Raw genomic sequence first — 20,793 nt, 5'->3', positions numbered from 1 at the left:
AAAGCACTTGTCCACCAGCAAGAACTCAATATTGTTGAAAGCTAAGAGTATAGAACATGGAGGGATAAAATTAAAGGAAATTAGGAAAGCAAAGGGAGGGAATGATAGAATATTGGCAATCAAAGTCAAGGTAAATCAGACTAAGAGGATAACTAAGTAAACGGTAGACCCATAAAAGTAATCCATGTAAAAGTGAAACAGGTTTCTTTTTTCTTTCATGGGATATGGACATCCTTGGCAAAGCTAGCATCTGTTGCAAGGGCAGTTAAGAGTCAAAACAACTACATAACTGCAGGTCTGGAGTCACATGTAGGCCAGACCAGGTAAGGAAGGCAGATTTACTTCTCTAAAGGACTAGTAATTTTTCTGACAATTGATGATAATTCTCATGGCCAACATTATTGAAGTTTGCTTTATGTTCTAGATTTATTCATAGAATTTAAATTCTATCAGTTGCCATGATGATTTCGAACCCACTTCCCCAAAGTATCAGCCTGGGCCTCTAGATTAATAGTCCAGCAACTTAGTTACTATGCCACATTCTACCCTGAAACAGGCAAGATGAGGTATTGGTATGTTTCCAAACAAATACTATGTGGTTTCTTAAAAATACTATGTATCTGACTTCACAAGAGGGAACAATGCAGGTTTAACTAAGATGAGTAGTATGAAGAATCAGGTGTGACAAAGACAGGGATAGGGTAAGTATTAATGAGATTAGCATCCTTATGTCAATAAGGCAAGATCAAGTTTACTCAAAATTGAGATGTGATGCAGTTTAGGAAGTCCAACAAAGCATAACAAAAATACACAATTAATAGAAGGATACTGAGAGGTACTGAGAAAGTGAGGGACCTTGGGACTGAATATCCAGGAGGTCCCTGAAGTTTGCAGGACAGGCTAGTAATGTACTAAAAAGTCATGTGGAATTCTTTATTTTATTAGCATATAGAATAAAGAGCAAGAAAGTTATGCCAGAACTGCACAAATCATTAGTTAGGACACAACTTGCACTAACTTCTGCAGTTTTGGTCACATTAAATCAGAAAGGATGTAATTACTGAAGAGAAGATATTGCCAAAACTGAAAAATGCAGCTAATGGAAAGAAATGGACAGGTTGGAGTTGTTTCCCGTGAAATCGAGAAGACACAGGAGAGATTTGAGGAGATGCCCAAAATTGTGAGAACCTTGATATAGTGAATGGGAAAGGGCTATTTACCTCAGCAGAGTGGTCAGTGACTAGGAGATTTAGATTTAAGTACAAAGATTAGATGGAGTTGAGGAAATTTTTTTTCACCCAGAGGTTGACATTAATCTGGACTCATTGCCTGAAAGAGTAATGAAGGCAAAAGCCTCAATTCACTTAAAGAGTGTGTCTGGTTATGAACCTCAAATACCATAACCTGCAGGATATTGGACCAAGTGGTGGTAAGTGTGATTAGGCAGGGTGACTTGCTTTTGAGCTGGCACAGATGCATTAGAAGTAGTAATCTCTTTCAGTGCTGTACACTTTCATTCTAAGCTTTAATGTTCAGTTCACTACAATGCAAGTTGAGTCTCCTGTCATACAAGCTCGGCTCATTACTGTACCAGTAATCTGAGTAGTTGAAATGGTCAACCATAGACAACATGAAAGTCAGGGACTGTCCTGATTACCTCCTCAGCTGATTGCTGCAAAGCTGGAAGAAATGGCTGTGACAATAATGGCACAAATTCTGTTGAGTACAGTAGAGCTTCTCCACAGTTGACCAGGCAGCAGAAGTAATGATTAAGCAGTCTGTTCTACTATATTTCAATTGGCAAAATAACTTTAGTGCCAACTTGTATTTATATGGCTCACTAGATTTGGAGCCACATGGGTAACAGATGGGTGGTGTCACCCAATAAAGTACCTTCTAGTTTGCTATGGTGGCTTAAGAAGATGGGATGGTGGACTGCATTAGCATGAAGGCATAACGATTGCTGCAGGAAACTAGGCATTGACCTTCATAACAAGTCAAGGGCAGTGATACACTAGCTGGAATTTGAGGGGATGCAGTCCCTTTTGGTTACATTGCTTCATGGGTGCTACATGTCAACTCTGCAATGTGAATGCTTGTATTGGCACCTTGCACCATAGAGAAGCCCAAATTTGCATAAACCCCCATGATTGCCTTGCCTGGCAAGTCAGAATTAAATGTATTCAATTCTCTACAACTGCAAAGTTTCAGTAACTCCCAAATGACTGATGAACAGAGAGAAGTTGAATTAGTAATAGCTCCACACTGGTAGAAATCACAAAGGTAAAGTTTTGTGAAAATTTTAAGGACTTGGGAAATAAGGCAGGGCAAGTGACTGAGGTGTCACAGGGGAAGCACTTTGGGCCAGCAACCATAATTCTATTAGTTTTAAAATATTGATGGAAAAGGACAGACTGGATCTATAAGCTGAAGTCCTATTTTGGAGGAAAGCTAATTTCAAAAGCTGATTGGGGTGAATTCCTGTTAGGGTGAAAAGAAAGGCTAGTAGCTGTAGGGAATGCTGGATGACGAGGATTTGGTTAAGGAAAAGAAGGAAGCATGTGTCAGGTAGAGACAGCAGAGATCAAGTGAATCCTTATAAGAGTATAAAAGCAGTAGGAGTATACTTAAGATGCAAATCAGGAGGGCAAAAAGGGGGCATGTGATAGCTTTGGCAAATAGGGTTAAGGACAATCCACAGGGATTTTATAAATACATTAAGGACAAAAGGGTAACTAGGGAGAGAATAGGGACCCTCAAAAATCAGCAAGGCAGCCACAGAAGATACTAAACGATTATTTTGCATCAGTGTTTACGATGGAGAAGGACACGGAAGGTATGGAACTTGGGAAAATAGATGGTGACATCTTGAAAAATGTCCATATTACTGCAGGTGGTGGTGCTGGATGTTCTGAAAGTGGATAAATCCCCAGGACCTGATCAGGTGTACTCCAGAACTCGGTGGGAAGCTTGCGAAGTGATTGTTGGGCCCCTTGCTGAGAAATTTGTATCATCAATACTCACAGTTGAGCTGCTGGAAGATTGGAGGTTGACTAAAGTGGTTCCACTATTTAAGAAAGGTGTTAAGGAAAAGCCAGGGAAACTATAGATCGGTGAGCCTGACGTCAGTAGTGGGCAAGGTTAGATCTCATGGAATACAGGGAGAACTAGCCATTTGGATACACAACTGGCGCAAAGGTAGAAGACAGACGGTAGTGGTGGAAGGTTGCTTTTCAGACTGGAGGCCTGTGACGAGTGGCGTGCCACAAGGATCAGTGCTGGGTCCACTACTTTTCATCATTTATATAAATGATTTGTATATGAACATAGGAGGTATAGTTAGTAGGTTTGCAGATGACACCAAAATTGGAGATGTAGTGAACAGCAAAGAAGGTTGCCTCAGATTACAGTGGGATCTTGATCAGATGGGCCAATGGGCTGGGAGGTGGCAGATGGAATTTAATTTAGATAAATGCGAGGTGCTGCATTTTGGAAAAGCAAAAGAGAGCAGGAATCACACAATGTTAAGGTCCTGGAGAGTTGCTGAACAAAGAGATCTTGGAATGCAGGTTCACAGTTCCTGGAGTGTGGAGTCACAGGTGGATAGGATAGTGAAGAAGGTGTTTGGTATGCCTTCCTTCATTGGTCAGAGCATTGAGTACAGGAGTTGGGAGGTCATGTTGCAGCTGTACAGGAAATTGGTCAGGCCACTTTGGAATATTGTGTGCAATTCTGGTCTCCTTCCTATCGGAAAGATGTTGTGAAACTTGAAAGGGTTCAGAAAATATTTACAAGGATGTTGCCAGGGTTGGAGGATTTGAGCTACAGGAAGGAGGCTGAAGAGGCTAAGGCTGTTTTCCCTGGAGTGTTGGAGGCTGAGGGGTGACCTTATAGAAGTTTATAAAATCATGAAGAGCATGGATAGGAAAAATAGACAAGGTCTTTTCCCTGCGGTGGGGGAGACCAGAACTAGAGGGCATAGGTTTAGGGTGAGAGGGGAAAGATATAAAAGGGTCCTGAGGGGCAACTTTTTCCACAGAGGATGGTGCATGTATGTAGTGGGCTGCCAGAGGAAATATTGGAGGTTGCACAATTACAGCATTTAAAAGGCATCTGGATGGGTATATGAATAGGAAGGGTTTAGAGGGATAATATGAATAGGAAGGGTTTAGAGGGATATGAGCCAAGTGCTGGCAAATGGGACTAGATTAGGTTAAGATATCTGATCAGCATGGACGAGTTGGACCAAAGAGTCCATTTCCATGCTTTACATCTCTATGACTCCATGAATGTAAATGCAAACAACTGTATCGAGTTTCTGAACTTGCTCCCAGACAGTCATTCAACATGTGCCATACCTCTTCCTATGGACTTCAGCAACATCAAAACAACTTGGAAAATGCTCCATGTCTTTACAATTAAGCAAAATAAATCAATCAACCAATCAGCAATTAATGTAGTACTAGCTGGATACCCTGTTAAGTAGTGCTCTAAATGGTGCGGTAAAGATGTGGAGGTCCCTTCCATTACTGAAAAAAGGAGTTCAGCTGTTCAACATTAATCCTCAAAATGGTATTGCTCACATCAAGTTAGCACAAAATACTGACGGATGTCACACTCTACCTGCTAAGTATCTCTACAGTGGACATTATCTGCACACACTACCACTCTCATCCAAGTGGAGATGTGATGTAGAAGTGCCAGTGTTGGACTGAGGTGGACAAAATTAAAATTACACAACACCAGGTTATAATTCAAACAGTTTATTTGGAAGCACTAGCTTTCAGAGCACTGCTCCTTTATCAGGTAGCTGTGGAACAAGATCATAAGACATAGAATTTATAATATTGCTCTTAACAGCAATCTAGGTTTGTTCATTATATCTCATCAGTTGCATGTGTGATTCTGTGATCTTTTACTCTAAATTCTGTCTCTCATGTTCCTGCTCCACAGCTTCTGGATGAAGGAGCAGCACTCCAAAAGCTAGTACTTCCAAATAAACTTGTTGGAATATAACCTGTTTTTGTGAGATTTTTTTAAACCAAGCGGAGGTGGACACAGGATGAGCAACATGCTTACTGTGCTTTGACTTCAAAATGTCATCTCCAAGACTGAAGAACTGGGCAACTAAAGTGACAATTTCATGCCAATATCTTTAATATTATGATCATAATTTACGACTGCTGCTGCAGCAATCATTATGGATCTGTCAGAATTCCAATCCTTTTGTCAACAACTTATTCTTAAAAGTCTATTTTTTAAAAACATGTTGGAGAAACTCAGTATGACTGGTATCATCCGGAGAGAGAAAGAGACAATGACTGGACTCAAAACAATCAGTTTTTTCAGAACTATTCATTGTGAAAGCTTCCTCTTTTCCAAAAATGTGAGAATGCACTATGTTTGAGACAACACCTTTGGCAAATCTTTTTTCGTCCTTCCACTTATTATAAAAATAAATGCCATTAAAATTCCATCTTGATCTAATTTACAGACAATGTTCTGTTGAAAACAAAATACTGTATTCATTCAAACTCCCCACCAATGTTGTCTATTCATCATGTTTGGCCAATTTGCTTCATGCAGGGTAATTTCTGGACTACAATGTGACCACATATTCACCTAGTAGAGAGGGAATGTCATTTCCCACAGTTGAAAACTTAGCTAGGCAATCTCCCTTTGAAGGATAGAAACAAGCATATTTCTGTTCTAAATAAAAACAACACTTTTTTTTAAAAATCCCATCTGTTCTCTCACCTCCTCTCCTGAAACTGCTGATTCATGCAACATTTTCCTTTGTCTTTGTATTGATGACCTTGTGCAGTGAACAGTCATTATGTAAACAAAAATATTAAAACATCATTAGGAATAAAATGCTGCCTGGAAAAATGTGTGTGTTTGGATATAAATGATAGGAGCTGATATTGAATATAATACCAATTGAGGGACAAGTCATTAAAACTAAGGATGAATTCATTTCAATTATGGAGTCAGAAATTCAGCTTTGTGAGCAGTCCCAACAAGGCATAGCTTCAAGAGTGGGATAACAAGTCAATAAAGCTGTAACAAAAAAATACATGGAATCCAAGTTGACTGAATAGCAACAAAAAAAATTTTAAACACAAATAGCTAATGCTTAAATCATTGGCTTCCTGTAGTTAAAATATTGCATTCACTTTGGGCGTCCTAGTTTAGGAAACACGGAATATGCAAAAGAGATACCCAAGTAAGCAGAACACTGGATCTTTTTCAGTGCAAAAAGGATTCTGACAGAGGCATTGTAAATTATGAAGGATTTCAATAAGACATATGGAAGAAGTTATTTCCATGTTTGTGAAATTGATAATTAATGAGCATAAACTCAATGTCATCACCAAAAGAGTTTTCTTTTGCAAATGATGAGATGGAATGTAATACTTCCGAAGACAGCAGTGAAGCAGAAATTTCTGTTGTCAGAAAAAATATCTGCATAAATAATTTTAAAAGAGAAGTCTAAGTAAGCTTTTCAGGAAAGAGTATAAGAATGACTCTAAGATAATACTGAGTTAAAAATCACACAACACCAGGTTATAGTCCAACAGGTTTAATTGGAAGCACACTAGCTTTCGGAGCGACGCTCCTTCATCAGGTGATAGTGGAGGGCTCGATCGTAACACAGAATTTATAGCAAAAATTTGCAGTGTGATGTAACTGAAATTATACATTGAAAAATTGATTGTCTGTTAAGCCTTTCATCTGTTAGAATACAATGATAGTTTCACTTCTTTCATGTGTAAATCACAAAACCTTTTTTTTAAAGTTGCATTCTCGGGTTAGCTGTTAACAATGATGATAGCTATGTGTGTGTGTGTATGCGTGTGTGTGTGTGTGTGTATGCATGCGTGTGTGTGTGGTGAGTGCAGAGTGTCTTATGTCTGTGAGGGGGTGCATGTGAGAATGTGGGAGTGTGTGTGTCTATAAGGGTGTGTGTGGGTGTCTGTGTGCGTGTCTGTGTGTATCTGTGTGATTTTTAACTTTGTACCCCAGTCCAACACCGGCATCTCCAAATCAAGATAATACTAGTTAGCCTCATCACAGTAGTCACACACTCGCCAATAGATCTGGGGCTGAGAGTTCAAGCCCTACACAATCTAAATTGAAACTTTCATTGAAGGGCTAAGAGAATATTATTTTCTTGACAATACTGCCTTTCAAATAGGCATCATTGTTTGCCATGCTTATTCCATTCAAAGTAGCAACTACGAGAAGTGACATTTTGCATATTAACTCACAGCCATTACTTCAGTCAGATCCAACAGATCTGGCCAAAGTGAATCTCCAATTTATGCTCACCACCTGAAAACAATTAACTGCTCAATTACTCCGTAAATAAGAGCCGTCAGCAGTTTACAGTCGGTTCTGACATAACGCGATAGATCAAACGAGATCAAAAACTTCCATTGTAGGAAAATCACATAATAGTAACGCCATCTAAACTAATGGGGCTCAAATCACATTATGGCCAATACAAGTAAGGAAAGTTCGCATTCTACAAAAAGTGGTCTAAATTCTTCAATTGTGTTAAAGCCAATACACATTGAAGAAACACGTGTTAGTAAAACTGACCGTACTTGCATCTTGGCTAATATTTATCCTTCCATCAGCACTATCAAAGGAGATCATCTGGTCATTTACCACATCGCCGTTTATGAGAATTGCTACTTACAAATGAGTTACTATGGATTCTTTAATTACAAGATTAGTGACACTTCAAACATATTTAATTTGCTCTGAAGCATTTTGTGATGTCCTGAGGGGCAAGTTCTATCTTTTCTATTGCTTTCTTTCAAAGAAAGAGATTGATGACAAAATAGTCACCTGCTATGATCATTTTATGAATGTGCATTATATATTTAAGGTATTAATGTTGCTCCATGAATGTCAATGAATGGTGTTCCTTCGGAGGTACATTGTTTCAGGAGCATCCAGAAGCTATTAATGGAAGCTGAATGCTAAGTAGTTTGCACACTGACCACGTTCTCATGGTGAGATGACCAAATTCTAATGCTAAGAAGAAGGGTTTCCTGCAATATTACCTAGTAGGAAGACAAAATTGCAACAACTTAAATCATCATCACCCACACAAATGTATTTCGGATGAACTAAGTAATAGTTCCAGAGGAGAGGGGAAAAACACAGGAAAGCTGTTTCTTTTTTTAAGAAGGTGTCCACATTTAATTGAAGTCTTTTAAAAATACTTACAAAATAGATATGGATGGAAACTATTGGCTGGAAACACTGCAAGCATATACAAAATATTTCATTTGTGCATAAACCCAAAAGATGCCATTTGAATGAAGTGAAAGTTTAAATAGTCATCTGTTTCCTTCCAAAGGCAATAATACAGATGAAGCATAGAATCTCTTCACCATTCACGTCAAATAACTATGTAATTGTAGGAGGAGATGGATTCATTGGCTTCAACGTTATTCCATAGTAAGCAGAATTAATACCAACACTATTGAATATTAAGTAAATTTATACACACCTCTGTAATTCATACTGACCCTCTCAGGAATAGAAACTACCTGAAAGAAAGACAAAAAGTTATAAATTGGACATTACCTAACTCTATCATAAAACTAAGCTTTCTTCCTTTCAGGCTAATTCACTAAAAGATTTTCCATTAAATTATAAATAATACTTAGAGGATAAAACAAAGTTTAACCTTTGGAAGATTTTTGAAGAGGGCAGTATTGTGTTACAACCTGCAAAAGAACAGGCCTTAAATAAAATCAACTTATACCCAGTAAGGACATTAGTTTAAAAAAATGCTAAAATATTTAAGCAGACAATGTAATGTAAGTGGCTACAATGAAAGGTTTAAATACCAGATAGACAAGTGTATAAATATTTAGTGATGTGAATGGAAACATAAAACATGATCCCTTATATCAGTTAAGTATACCATAGCTACATGTCTAACACTTTCCTAAATCAATGCACAATGATATCTGGTGGAACAAGATCACATACAAGATTGTATTAGCACAGATATACTCCATTTCTCTTTCCACAGATGATGACTGACCTGCTTTTCCAACATTATTTGTTTTTATTTCCGATTTCCAGCATTATTTTTAATATAACATTAGTCTAGATTTCTGTTTACATCAACTTCACTTGGACATTTGACATTAAATTTCTATCATATTTAATAGTCCCTGCTGTTTGGGATCCCTTCATCAATTTCTCTCCTCTCTTTCATGCATTTTACGGAATATGTTCAGAGATAAATTCGCAAGAAGCACCATTCAGTTCTGCTTGCAACAAAATGATGGTTAAAAGTTTCAATGGTTGACTTGTTATCAGTGTTGCTTCTCGTGGCCTTTGGCTAGTTCAACAATTGGCCACAATACTCCACCTAGTCAAATTAAGTGTAAAATAAAGGGTCATTTTCAGATTTGACATACAATCTATGTACTCATCAACATCTGTAACTAGCTTATAGCTAGTTGCCCTTAACATTCCAACAATAAATGCGATCCTTTCTATTTTGTGAGAATGTTTGGTTTTATCTCTGTCAGGTAAATCTATTCTAGTTAAAATGGTAAGGATCTCTCCTATACAAAACTAAGTCTTCTATATTAGTAATCATTACATGATGCAGTTCAAGACAACTATGCATTTGTTCTCAAAAGTATACACTGCATGTTACTGGAAATGAGAATTTATAGAAATTGTACTCTAATACCACAGCCCCTGAGAAAGCAAGTTCCAGCAACTCAAGATCAGCAAAAGATATTTTGTAAAAAAAAACAAAAGCAAATTACTGTGGATGCTGGAATCTGAAACCAAAAGAGAAAATGCTGGAAAATCTCAGCAGGTCCGGCAGCATCTGTAAGGAGAGATAAGAGCTGACGTTGAGTCTAACTGACCCTTTGTCAAATGCCTCTGCAGTATTTGCTTCAACTCGTCCTTGTGGAGCAAGATTCATATTCTCATCAACCCCAGATGAGTCTTTTCAGAATTCCCTATTTGGTTTCTTGATGGCTATCTTATTTTGATATCCCCTGGTTTCTCTCTTACTCGAAAGTAGAAACAGTGGGCTGAATTTGCCAAGACGCACAAAAGAAAACTTTTGAGGAAAATATAATCCATTCATGCCAGTGCAGCACCAGGCATGTTCTTATCTCCTTACAGTTTTCCTAAATGTGGGATTCCATCTGCAGGAGACAAAGAGGACAGTAAATGGGGCATTCAGCCCTGATTAGTTAAATTGGAATATCTCGGAATGATAACATAGCAGGGGACCATTCAAGAGCAGAGAAATTGAGCCGCATGGTTTCATTGCTGGACATCCAAACCACAAACTGTGCCTGGCCTTATTAAATTGCTGGCAACAAATAGCAGTGCTCAAGTATGCCAGGTGAAAGGAATGCCTTTTCAGCCATCTCATGCAAAGGATATCGCCATTAAAGTTGCATTTGCTACAATGGTAGTTGCTGCACTCCTACTTATAGCACATTCATGCTTTCAATCCCTCAGTAGATTCCAAACTGCAAAGGAAGCTGGCATTTGTACCCAGGTCGGAATCTAGTCACAATCCCTTATTGGATGGGAGCTTCAAGGCAGCCTCTTCGATGTAACCTCCAGAAAGAACCTGTCATGGCCACTTTCCTGAGTGGTCTAGTTCCTGAGCCAGAATTGACAGAACTGTGACTTATTGGCAAAAGCCATCCTATTCTTTCTGTGTTTATCCTATCAAAACCTTTCAAAATGTTATGATTTGGAGATGCCGGTGTTGGACTGGGATGTACAAAAATTAAAAATCACAACACCAGGTTATAGTCCAACAGGTTTAATTGGAAGCACACTAGCTTTTGGAGCGACGCTCCTTCATCAGGTGGTTGTGACAATCACCTGATGAAAGAACGGCGCTCTGAAAGCTAGTGTGCTTCCAATTAAACCCGTTGGACTATAGCCTGTAATTGTGTGAATTTTAACTTTCAAAATGTTCAAAGGCTTCTTTGAGGTCACCCCTCTGCCTTCTCTTTTCACAAGAAGGAGATCCACCCTTGCTTATCTTCTTTACACGGGCACCCAGACATTTCTGGCACCATTCTTGTAAATCTTTTTCTACATCTTCTTCAGTGCCACATGTCATCTTCATAGTAAAGGTAGCCAGGATTGCATGAGCTACTTCAAGTGTGGCCTCACCAAGCTTGGATACAACTTAAACACACCTTTTCTATTTTCAATTCCGTCCTGCTATAAATAAGCCCAAATGCTTGGTTTGTTTATTTTCTGGCCTTGTTGAACCAAGTCACTACTTTTAGCGAGCAGCGTACTTGCACCCCTTTTATTCCTCATCCCCAGTGGGATTCTCATTTCCTCACTAAAGGGCCAACTGAGTGCTATCTGAACTGAAGCTTCCGGATATGGACCTGTTCTAAAACAGGAGAACCGATGGCAATAACCTAAACAGCCAGCTGTACTTCAAACATCGTGTTTCCTCAGTGATGAGCTTAAACTCCCGAGACCCACAAGTTTCCGACCTAGCTAGCAGGGAGGGGAAGGCGGGTGGTGACAGTGCCTGGGACTCCAAGGGTAAGAAGCCTGATTAAAGTTTCTGTGATTAGAACTACTATTTAGATTCTAATAGTATTTAATTTAATAGGTGTATTTAATTACTGTCCTCTGTATAATTGATAGTGTTAATTTCACTGTTTAGTGCTTTTACTTGTACTATACTTACTTTTCTATATTTAAATAAAAGCAGAGATTCTTTTGCCCTGAAATTCCTGTCTACTGCTTTCCTCCTTTCACATTCCCTAAATAAGTCCAGTGTCAGAACCAGGGATGTAGGGGTGATTCGAACCACGTAAAAATCAGAAAATTACCGAGTGCAAATCAAAGCCCCACAAATTGTAGGGAGGGAGAAATGTGGCAGAGGCAACTGAATGAATAGTTTGAACTTAATGACATAGAAACTCATGAACTTCTAGAACTCAATGTTGAAGGTAAGAGAAGAGGCAGAGAAGAGGGAATTAAGAAGATGGTTTGATCAAGGATCAGAAGACGGTTTTACCAAACAAATGCTAGATCAAATCGTGCTTTGTGGTCCAGCTAGATATAGCAGTGAAAATTTCATAGCCTCCTTTCAGGAAGTAGAACCAGAATATGACCTCAATTGAGAGTCACCAGAAGGAACTAATTTTTAATATATTGATTGAAATTGGCTTCATTTATTTTTAAAATAAATGAAGTTTAAAAATATGTCATTTAATCTCAGAGCAAAATAAGCATCGACTGATAGTCAATTCTTTTTCTATAACTTGTTCATTTAAATTTGAAACTGATATCCTGTGGAAGTTGTACAATTTCATAGGATTTGGGAAGTATTTTATTTTCTCTCTCTTTTTGGGTTTCATTGCACTATGCACCATTTATCATCACCCAAGATGACTGACAATCAGTGAAATCCATCATCACTCATACATTTTAAGAAATCCTCGGATACACCACTAAAAGACAGCAAGACAAGTTTGATGAGAGCGATATAGAACACTCACTGATAATAGAGACAGCATTCCAAACCTGGCAACTGGATCCAAGTCTTCAGAAGAAATATTCTCTCACAAGATAGTAAAAGTGAAGCTTCAAAGCAGCACTTGTACTTAAAGTATGAATGATAGACAGGAAAAGCTGAGAAAATTAAACTCCTCACTGATATGTTCCTTTTTCCAAAATAACCACAGAGATTTATGGACTCCCAACACAATGATCAACATCGTCAGATCCAAAGATGGCAACAGTCGCCTCAAAGACCAGGACAATATCTGTAGCCAATGGAGGCAACACTTTATAGAGCTACCCACTTAACTTCAGGATGGATAGACATCTGCTGCAGAATTTGTTTATCGAACTTTGTTATGGAACAGGAAGCATAACATCAAAAACAGGTGAGACTGGAACTAAAATAGGAATACTCTCTGCTGCATAGGAGAAGCTTGAACAGCAGTTTGGGGACCTGTGCCTCATTCTGTGAAGCGCAATTCCAATAGGTTTCCTGAATTTTACAGCATACTGCATGTGTGATGGCTCCTACTCCACAGCATGAACTGGGAATAAGCAATAGTGCAATAGTGTACATGTATGATGCCTCCTGGCCAGTACTGGCTGTGAATAGGAATGCCTGCTTTCATATGAACAATTAGTCCATGGGAACAGCAATGAGAAGTCTGACTTACAAAATGATTCTTGCTCCATACCTCAGTCCCATTCATGGAGAAGAGATTGAAAATTATCAACTGGATGAGATTTTGAGTTCTGAAAATACCTGTCAATCACAGTGCAAGAAAGGATAGTATGTAGAATTCAAATTTCCTGAAACAAAAACAGAAATTGCTGATGAAACTCAGCAGGTCTGGCAGCACCAGTAAAAGCAAGCAGAGTTAACATTTTCAGTTCAGTGACCCTTCTTCAGAAAGACCTTTCAGAAGGGACCCTTCTGAAGAAGGGTCACAGGACTCAAAATGTTAGCTGTGTTTTTCTCTGCACAGATGCTGTGAGACCTGCTGAGTTTCTCCAGCAATGTTTTTTTGTTGTTTCAGATATCCAGCATCTATAGTCCTTTGTTTTATTTCAGTGACATCTCTCTTCTATTAGCAAGGTAGAAGCCATCTCAACATGAAGGATTTCCAACAGATTTGGCCATCCTCAGCCCAGATATTAAAAGAGCTGATCCACGCAATGTTGCTAAAACCGAGCAGGTACATAGCTGCTATTTCGAATAACTAATCATACAATTTTAGCAGTTCTGAGGAAGGGTCACTGGATTTCTCTCCTCAGATGCTGCCGAACCTTTCCAGCAATTTCCGTCTTTGGTGCTTACAATTTTACATCCACTTGTAGAGAAGGTGGAGTTGGCAGCGAAAAGCAATAGGATTTAGCATTTGGTGGCCATTCAACTGATAGACTGGGCATTGTAAGGGAGAAAGGGAAAGCAAATGCAGCCACAATCTGTTGACCACCTACTCGGTTATTGCAATTTGAGTAGAAACACACATCTCTCCAAACAGATTTTTGACTTGCTTTTCAAGATCTTATAAACATGTGTCCATCCCAAAGCCATCATAATTTTCAATTTCAGGAAAGAAACTTCAATTTCCCTGGTATCAAATGGCTTCCCTCATTTGCCTGAAGAGTTACTCAGTAACAAATACTTTATTAGACTTGTGTCCATTCTTTTTCACTAGAATATCTTTATTGCTCATTGTGCACCTTGTTATGTGCTATCATGTGCAAACCTTTGAGATCCAGTCACGTTTGTTAAAGTCTTGACTAAAATATTCACATTCTCTTTGTTTGACGTTCTGCAGTTAACTTTTTGAGAATCAAATGTTCGACCCACCCTACCCTGTATTTGAGCTTCTGTAGTGTATCCTCTAGATTCTCCAACTAATCCCAAATTATCTGTACTTGATTACTGTAATCTGTTTAACACTTAATAAGTAATCAAGAGTTAATCATTTTTCCCAGAAATTAACTTCAGTCTTTAGCTCTGACACATAAAGCATTTAAAACTAATTAATATATGATAACACTTAAAAGTAATAAAAAAACAGCCTATTTGAAAGTTCTTACAAATATAATCTAATTTAAGATAGTTAATAGGAATATCCAACATTAGATAATTCCTTAAAATTAAAAAAGAAAAATGCAGAAACTCAACGCTTAATTGATCAAAGAGGATAGTACAGACAAAAAACAATGGACTTTTGTCTCTCCCTGTACACTTCCTGACCCAGGAGGTTGGATTGGAACTTGAATTCACTCAAAATCCATTCATTTACAGGTCCAGTTCCTGTTGAATCCATCCATTTATAACAATGCTTGCAGAGAACAATTAAACTCCTTATTAAAAGTAAAATTACACTAGTAGGTGGACTGAGGCATGGTCAGAGATGGCCCACAGTAAGAAGGCAGTCTTTGTAATGGTGAGGGTATAAGGTCAGAAGCTAAGTTTAGGATCAAAGAAGAGGTTATGGTTGTGAACAGTGTGGTTCAGTTGTTCAATTCTTCAAGAATGGCCATCATTACCTAGAGAAATTATTTGATTCCATGATGACATTAAGACTGGAAATGGGAGAAAATTGCTTTTTTCTACTCAATGCCAGAACCTTGCATTTACATTTTAGATGCCTTCTAGATAACGAACTCAGAACTTAGATTAGCCTAGTCAAAATTTGCATAGTCTGATAACTTAGGAGGACAATAGTTCAGTCTACAAAAAAATTGTGGAGATAAAAAAAACCCTAATTATTTTGATTGACAGTATCCATTTTCAAAAAGAATCTTTCAACCTTACCAAGAGATAGTTGCACAATTACACAGACTTTGCACATTCTACTGAGACTAGGTGATCAGCAAGCTTAGACTTTTACTTGACAGATGCAATTGATAAAAAGCTTTCTAATTTACTACACAACAATGATCTGATTGACATTTTGAAGTCAAGCTGATCACTTTTACTATGAGGGAGTGAAAAGATCACTTACGTTAATCTAATAGAGATTTATTTATGACACTGGATGCCCCTTTGACTTTATTAATTGATAAAACAAAAATTAAAATAAGTGTTTCCTGAGCAACACTGGTCTCGGCTGTACAACTGGGCCAGAAATAGCAAAGATGGCTGGAAAAGCTGGTAGGACATATGTATGAATATCCTGAAGAATGTTCAGCTGTAATTGTTGCTTTCAGCACCATCTAGTGCTGGAATCTTGTAATGTTGACAGACTGGAAAGAAAGCCCATTAATACTCTGAAACACTACATACCCATAAAGTGGGCAAAGACAGCCTATTTTATTTTTTCCCTTCTCAGGCATGAGGAGGTTGCCAATCTGCTACGATGGAGAATAGATGGAGCAACAACATAGGAGTTAACATGGAAGCTGGACATCCGTGATCAAGTTAGTAACAAAACAGTTGTTACAGTGAGACCACACAATTGTACATCAATTCAAAAGGCCTGCACCAAATGCCTGCAAGTACACTTTCCTCAGCAATCTCTCTCAGTACATGTCCCCACAAAAATACTTCATTTCTCAGCCTAAATTTGGATTGTTATAAAGTTAACAAACATCCAGGGCATCACAGCTGAGCCCAATTATCTAACGTTGAACTGCAAATAATTTCAATAAGCCACTGCATAGTGGTTAAGAGAAAAAGATTCTAGTTAATATTGTTAAAAATCACACTACACCAGGTGATAGTCTAACAGGTTTACTTGGAAGCACTACCTTTCGGAGCGCTGCTCCTTCATCACCTGATGAAGGAGCAGCGCTCCGAAAGCTAGTGCTTCCAAATAAACCTATTGGATGTAACCTGGTGTTGTGTGATTTTTATCTTTGTACATCCCAGTTCTACACTGGCACACCCAAATCATAGTTAATATTGCCCAGTCCCCACCAAATGTTTGTCCAGGGGCATTAAAACAAACTGTAGCAACCCTATTACAGGTTAAAATTTCAAGTCAGAATATATTTATATTTGTCTTACAATATCACCTTACAAGCAGTACTCACAAGGGTATTATTTGCTCAGCCAGGACTGCTGAAAAATACACTGGTTATGGGCAATCTGTGACTTGTCCTTTTAACACCAAGTACATTTTCCCAAAGTCATTCCATATTCCCACAAAACCAAGATCAAATTTGTGAAACGTGAGCTTAAACTGCTGTGCTTTCCAACAGCACTTAAAAATATAAAACAGTACAACAAATCTGCTCTCAAACTGTAACTGCTAGGAGTCTTAAATTTAATTACAATGATAAATTAGCTCCAATATCAGGCCACATGAATATAATATAGCAAAATTTACTGTCCTTGCATTTGACATTAATGGGACACCTTAGTCACAGGACTACAAACGCGTGTCTTAAGTGCTTATTAGTAATGTGTGAGAGTGAGAGTGGTACCAGTATGTTGGTAGGAGGCACTGCATCATTCCTGAGCCATACTACATCTGACCAATGACTACTCAGCAACTTTATACAGAGTGAATGAAGTTGACCCTTCAAGAAGGTCACATCCTCCCCAAGCATAGTGTTACGAGAAAGGACAAATGGTTTTAGCCTTTCTAATATAAAATCCAAATCTTGTTTAATCCTACAATAAAATTGTCCTTAATACTTATATAATCTAAGTTTTTGTCCTTTCCCCATTTTTCTTTACTTTTCAAAATATCCATCCATTTCTCTCTCATATACTTCCAAAATGTGATGTGGGCAAGAGTTTATAATTATGTTTTTTCTACATTGATAAACATTGCATTTCATAGATTTAAGGTAACAATTTACAGCATACACTTGATTCACATGTAATATCACAAATTATTATTAATCATTTAAGAAAAATTATAACTACACAATGCATTTTTGGGTCAATTAAAGATTCACAATATAGGTATTTGACTGGAAAGTCTGATACTGGGCCATCTATGTACCAAATAACACAATACTATCACTATTTGTTTTGCAAACTTCCCACACAGACTAGCTATCTAGTAATGCACTGCACACCATTTGAAACCTTGCAAGATCCCCAGCAGCAAGAGCTGCCTATATTTTGGACTTTGTTCTTTTGTCCACTTGTTGGAAACACTTTCAGCATGCAAACGATTACATGAGCAGGACACAAAAAGTGAAGACAACTGGGGAAGAAGAACGTGGTGGCCACTTCCAGATCATGACTGCAACAACCACCTGAGGGAATTACCTGCGTGAATCCTGTACCCTGGCCGTTATCACAACAAGATAGTTTCTATTTACGAACACCAAGTTGCAAGCCGGGGTAGATTTTAAAATAACATAATCGGGACTTTCGACCTCCTAAAATGTGTTTCTGAATCTTCCATGAGAAAAAAAAGTATGAATTTAAAAAAAAACAATGGTCAGTGTTGTTATTTTATGTAACCTGTTTAAATGCAATGTGACAATGCTCTTACCTTGACACAATAGACCACAGCAGCGATCCGGCTGCTGCATCCAGGGTCTGGCCAGGAGCCGCTTTGCACTGGCAAGCACTAGAAAGGGTTAAAAGCTAAAAGCCAAGTAAGAACATGGCACAGCTCATCCTGCCATATTCCAGTTCTTTTTTTATTTTCACCCAATTCCCTTCGAAAGCCCTGCGACCGAAATAATTCAGATCCTGATAGACCACACACACACACCCCACGCAAACCGCCTACCAAACTCTCTTAATAAAAGGAACCGCGATGCTGCTGAAATATAGTTCTGGATTGATGTCTGCTTCTTCCTTTTTTTTTGGCGTCCACAGGCGCTGCGATCCCTTTGCAACCTTTATTAAAGCAACGAAAGTCACAACACGGAAATACGTGCAGCGCAAGCGCACTTCCGCCCCGGGAATAAAGGACCAGCAGAGCAAATAAATAATTAAATTTTAATGTTCAATATTCTCTGGCTGTGGCTTGTTCACAAAAGGCCTTCATCTCCTGGAATAATGCTCTTTTTATTTAATCTTTCATCAACGCTTTTGCCCACCCCTGTCTTTAAATGTTTTCTTTTGTAATTATAAATATTTATACAGAGGGAGTCAAAAATGTTACTGAGTTTTTATTTTTCCGCCACAGATAAAATATATACACAGGCTTAACACAAAGACGTGGGGAAAAAAAGTCGACACTGGGTTTTAAATGTTAGCATTTCAGGTTTGGTTTCATTACAGTGTACAATTGAAATATTTCTAATTTACAAATCAGTCAAACTATCTTGAAGACCAAGCTGACAGGTTGTTGTGTCTTTCTGCACTTCAGAGAACTATGGAGGTAAATGTCAATGGCTGAACAGGTGGTCATGAACATCAGTTACACCAACTGAAACTTATTTAAAAGCAACACTGATTTTTTAAAAAAATATTGATCTTCAGGGCTGTGCCCCACCCTACTTCTTTAATCTCTTGCATCGCTAATTTCTGAGTTGCTATATTTGTCGTTCATATATCTTCTGATCAGGCCTATTCTGGTCTACCATTCGTGACAATCTGCTCTTTAGTGCATGTCTCCTCATTTTCAATACAAAACCTCTTAAATACAAACTGTGTGTTCTGTCACCTCCTCAAGCCATAATTTCAAACTGCTGCATGGTATCCATTTCCTCTTTGAAGATTGACTTTGATTGTTTCCCCATGTGAGAAATCCTGTACTTAGGTGTTTAAGTCACAGCCATATGCATAAAAATAAAACAAAATGCAGCCACATTCTTGGCAAAGGTACACATATTTTGGCTTCAGTTCTATTACTGTGGGATAAAATGTATCAGTTATCAAATTCAGTAAGCCTTCAATCCATCAATGTATGTTCAGTATCTTAAATAAGCCATTGTAGATAATATAATAGGATCTTAAGAACACATTGTTAATTATTTTTAGGTATCTTTGATGCTTCAAACTTGAGGAATAGTGAGTAAGCAAATGGTTCTTATCCACAGGTAGTTCTCCTACAATGCTGTAGTTGCATTCCAGTGAAACCTTGCTTAATAGAAAATCCCTTACTATAAATAATGGGACTTATGGCAAAAGGAGGGTTGGGGCAGACCAGCAAAAAATGTCATTCACAATTGCTCAAAAATCACCTAAACATCAAACACAAAGTATAGCACAGCCTGAATGCAGGTATAAATCATATTTATCAATGAAACAAAAGTAAATTTAACACAGTACATTAAAAAGATTGTTAATGTAGGGGCAGAGGGTCATCATGGTGCATAAGGTAGACTTCCTCATTCCTATCAAACAAGATATATCACATATTCTCTCCTTACCCTCAAAATGCTTTATAATGTCTCAGTTCTCTTCCAGTGTTATAGCCTTTCTTTTGCATTCACCACCCACAATTATATCACCAAGATGCTTCATGCTAACATTCTTGTGACTATACCCCTTCATTTTTTCAAAAAAAGGGATAATCTAAGAGTAGTGGATCTTTCACAGGAAGATGCTCAATGTATCTCTCTCAGAGAGCTACTCTCCGTACAGTACCTCTCACAGAAAGCTGCTTTGTTAGCAGTGGACATCGGCACATGTGCAGAATTGCCCAGAGCTGACATGAGTCATGCGCAAAATAAAGCGTGTGAAAAGATCACTGCTGGAGTCGCGCTATTGTGAAACGATTCATGAAAATACCTGTTCCTTAATTCTCAATGATGTTATAAGCAAAATGCACTGCTGAAATGCGCATTATCCAAGAACTACCTGCATCAGACAGGGCTCTCTGACTGGATCAGATTAACAGTCTCAATCATGGAACTTATATTCTGTGAGGTCCATGTTGCTGACCTTGTTTCAATTATTATAAGACAAAAGTCAACTAAGTAAAAACAATGACTGCAGATGCTGGAAACCAGAATCTGGATTAGTGGTGCTGGAAAAGGGCAGCAGTTCAGGCAGCACCCAAGGAGCAGTAAAATCGATGTTTTGCGCAAAAGCCCTTCATCAGGAATTTACTGCTCCTCGGATGCTGCCTGAACTGCTGTGCTTTTCCAGCACCACTAATCCAGAATAAGACAAAAGTCGACCAGGCATCAGTATTTAAAGTATGCATGTGGCCATGAAGTTTGTACTTGTTCTTCTGGTTGAACAGGATATCGGTCATGATGAACCTATATTCTATGTATTTGGTTAGAATAAGAATGCCTTTGGATTTCACATTTCCAATTCCTTTCCTGTTAGTAGTTTCATTCCAGGGGTTGAAATTTCTTTCAATTCTGGTATTGAAATCGCTGAGAAGA

General features: G+C 38.2%; 1 protein-coding gene across 4 annotated transcripts in view; it reads right to left on the bottom strand.

Moving 5' to 3' along the window:
- LOC122556594 (UPF0461 protein C5orf24 homolog) overlaps window positions 1–18,399 on the bottom strand; it is a 35,508-nt gene extending 17,109 nt beyond the window's left edge. For 2 of the 4 annotated variants that reach the window (XM_043703469.1, XM_043703464.1), the window contains exons 1-2: window positions 17,994–18,399; window positions 8,528–8,563 (exon numbers count right to left, since the gene is read on the bottom strand). In XM_043703469.1, coding sequence (XP_043559404.1) covers window positions 8,528–8,563; window positions 17,994–18,033 — 76 coding nt within the window. In that variant the 5' untranslated portion in view covers window positions 18,034–18,399. Of the gene's footprint in view, window positions 1–8,527; window positions 8,568–17,993 lie in introns of those variants that run through there. The other 2 variants (XM_043703466.1, XM_043703468.1) reach the window with 2 other exon arrangements.
- Between the last annotated feature and the right edge of the window lie 2,394 nt (window positions 18,400–20,793).

Source organism: Chiloscyllium plagiosum, chromosome 14 (assembly GCF_004010195.1).
Source record: "Chiloscyllium plagiosum isolate BGI_BamShark_2017 chromosome 14, ASM401019v2, whole genome shotgun sequence".
NCBI classification, from domain to species: Eukaryota; Metazoa; Chordata; class Chondrichthyes; order Orectolobiformes; family Hemiscylliidae; genus Chiloscyllium; species Chiloscyllium plagiosum.
The sequence above is the reverse complement of the archived record's forward strand: the minus strand, read 5'-3'. Positions and strand labels throughout refer to the sequence as shown.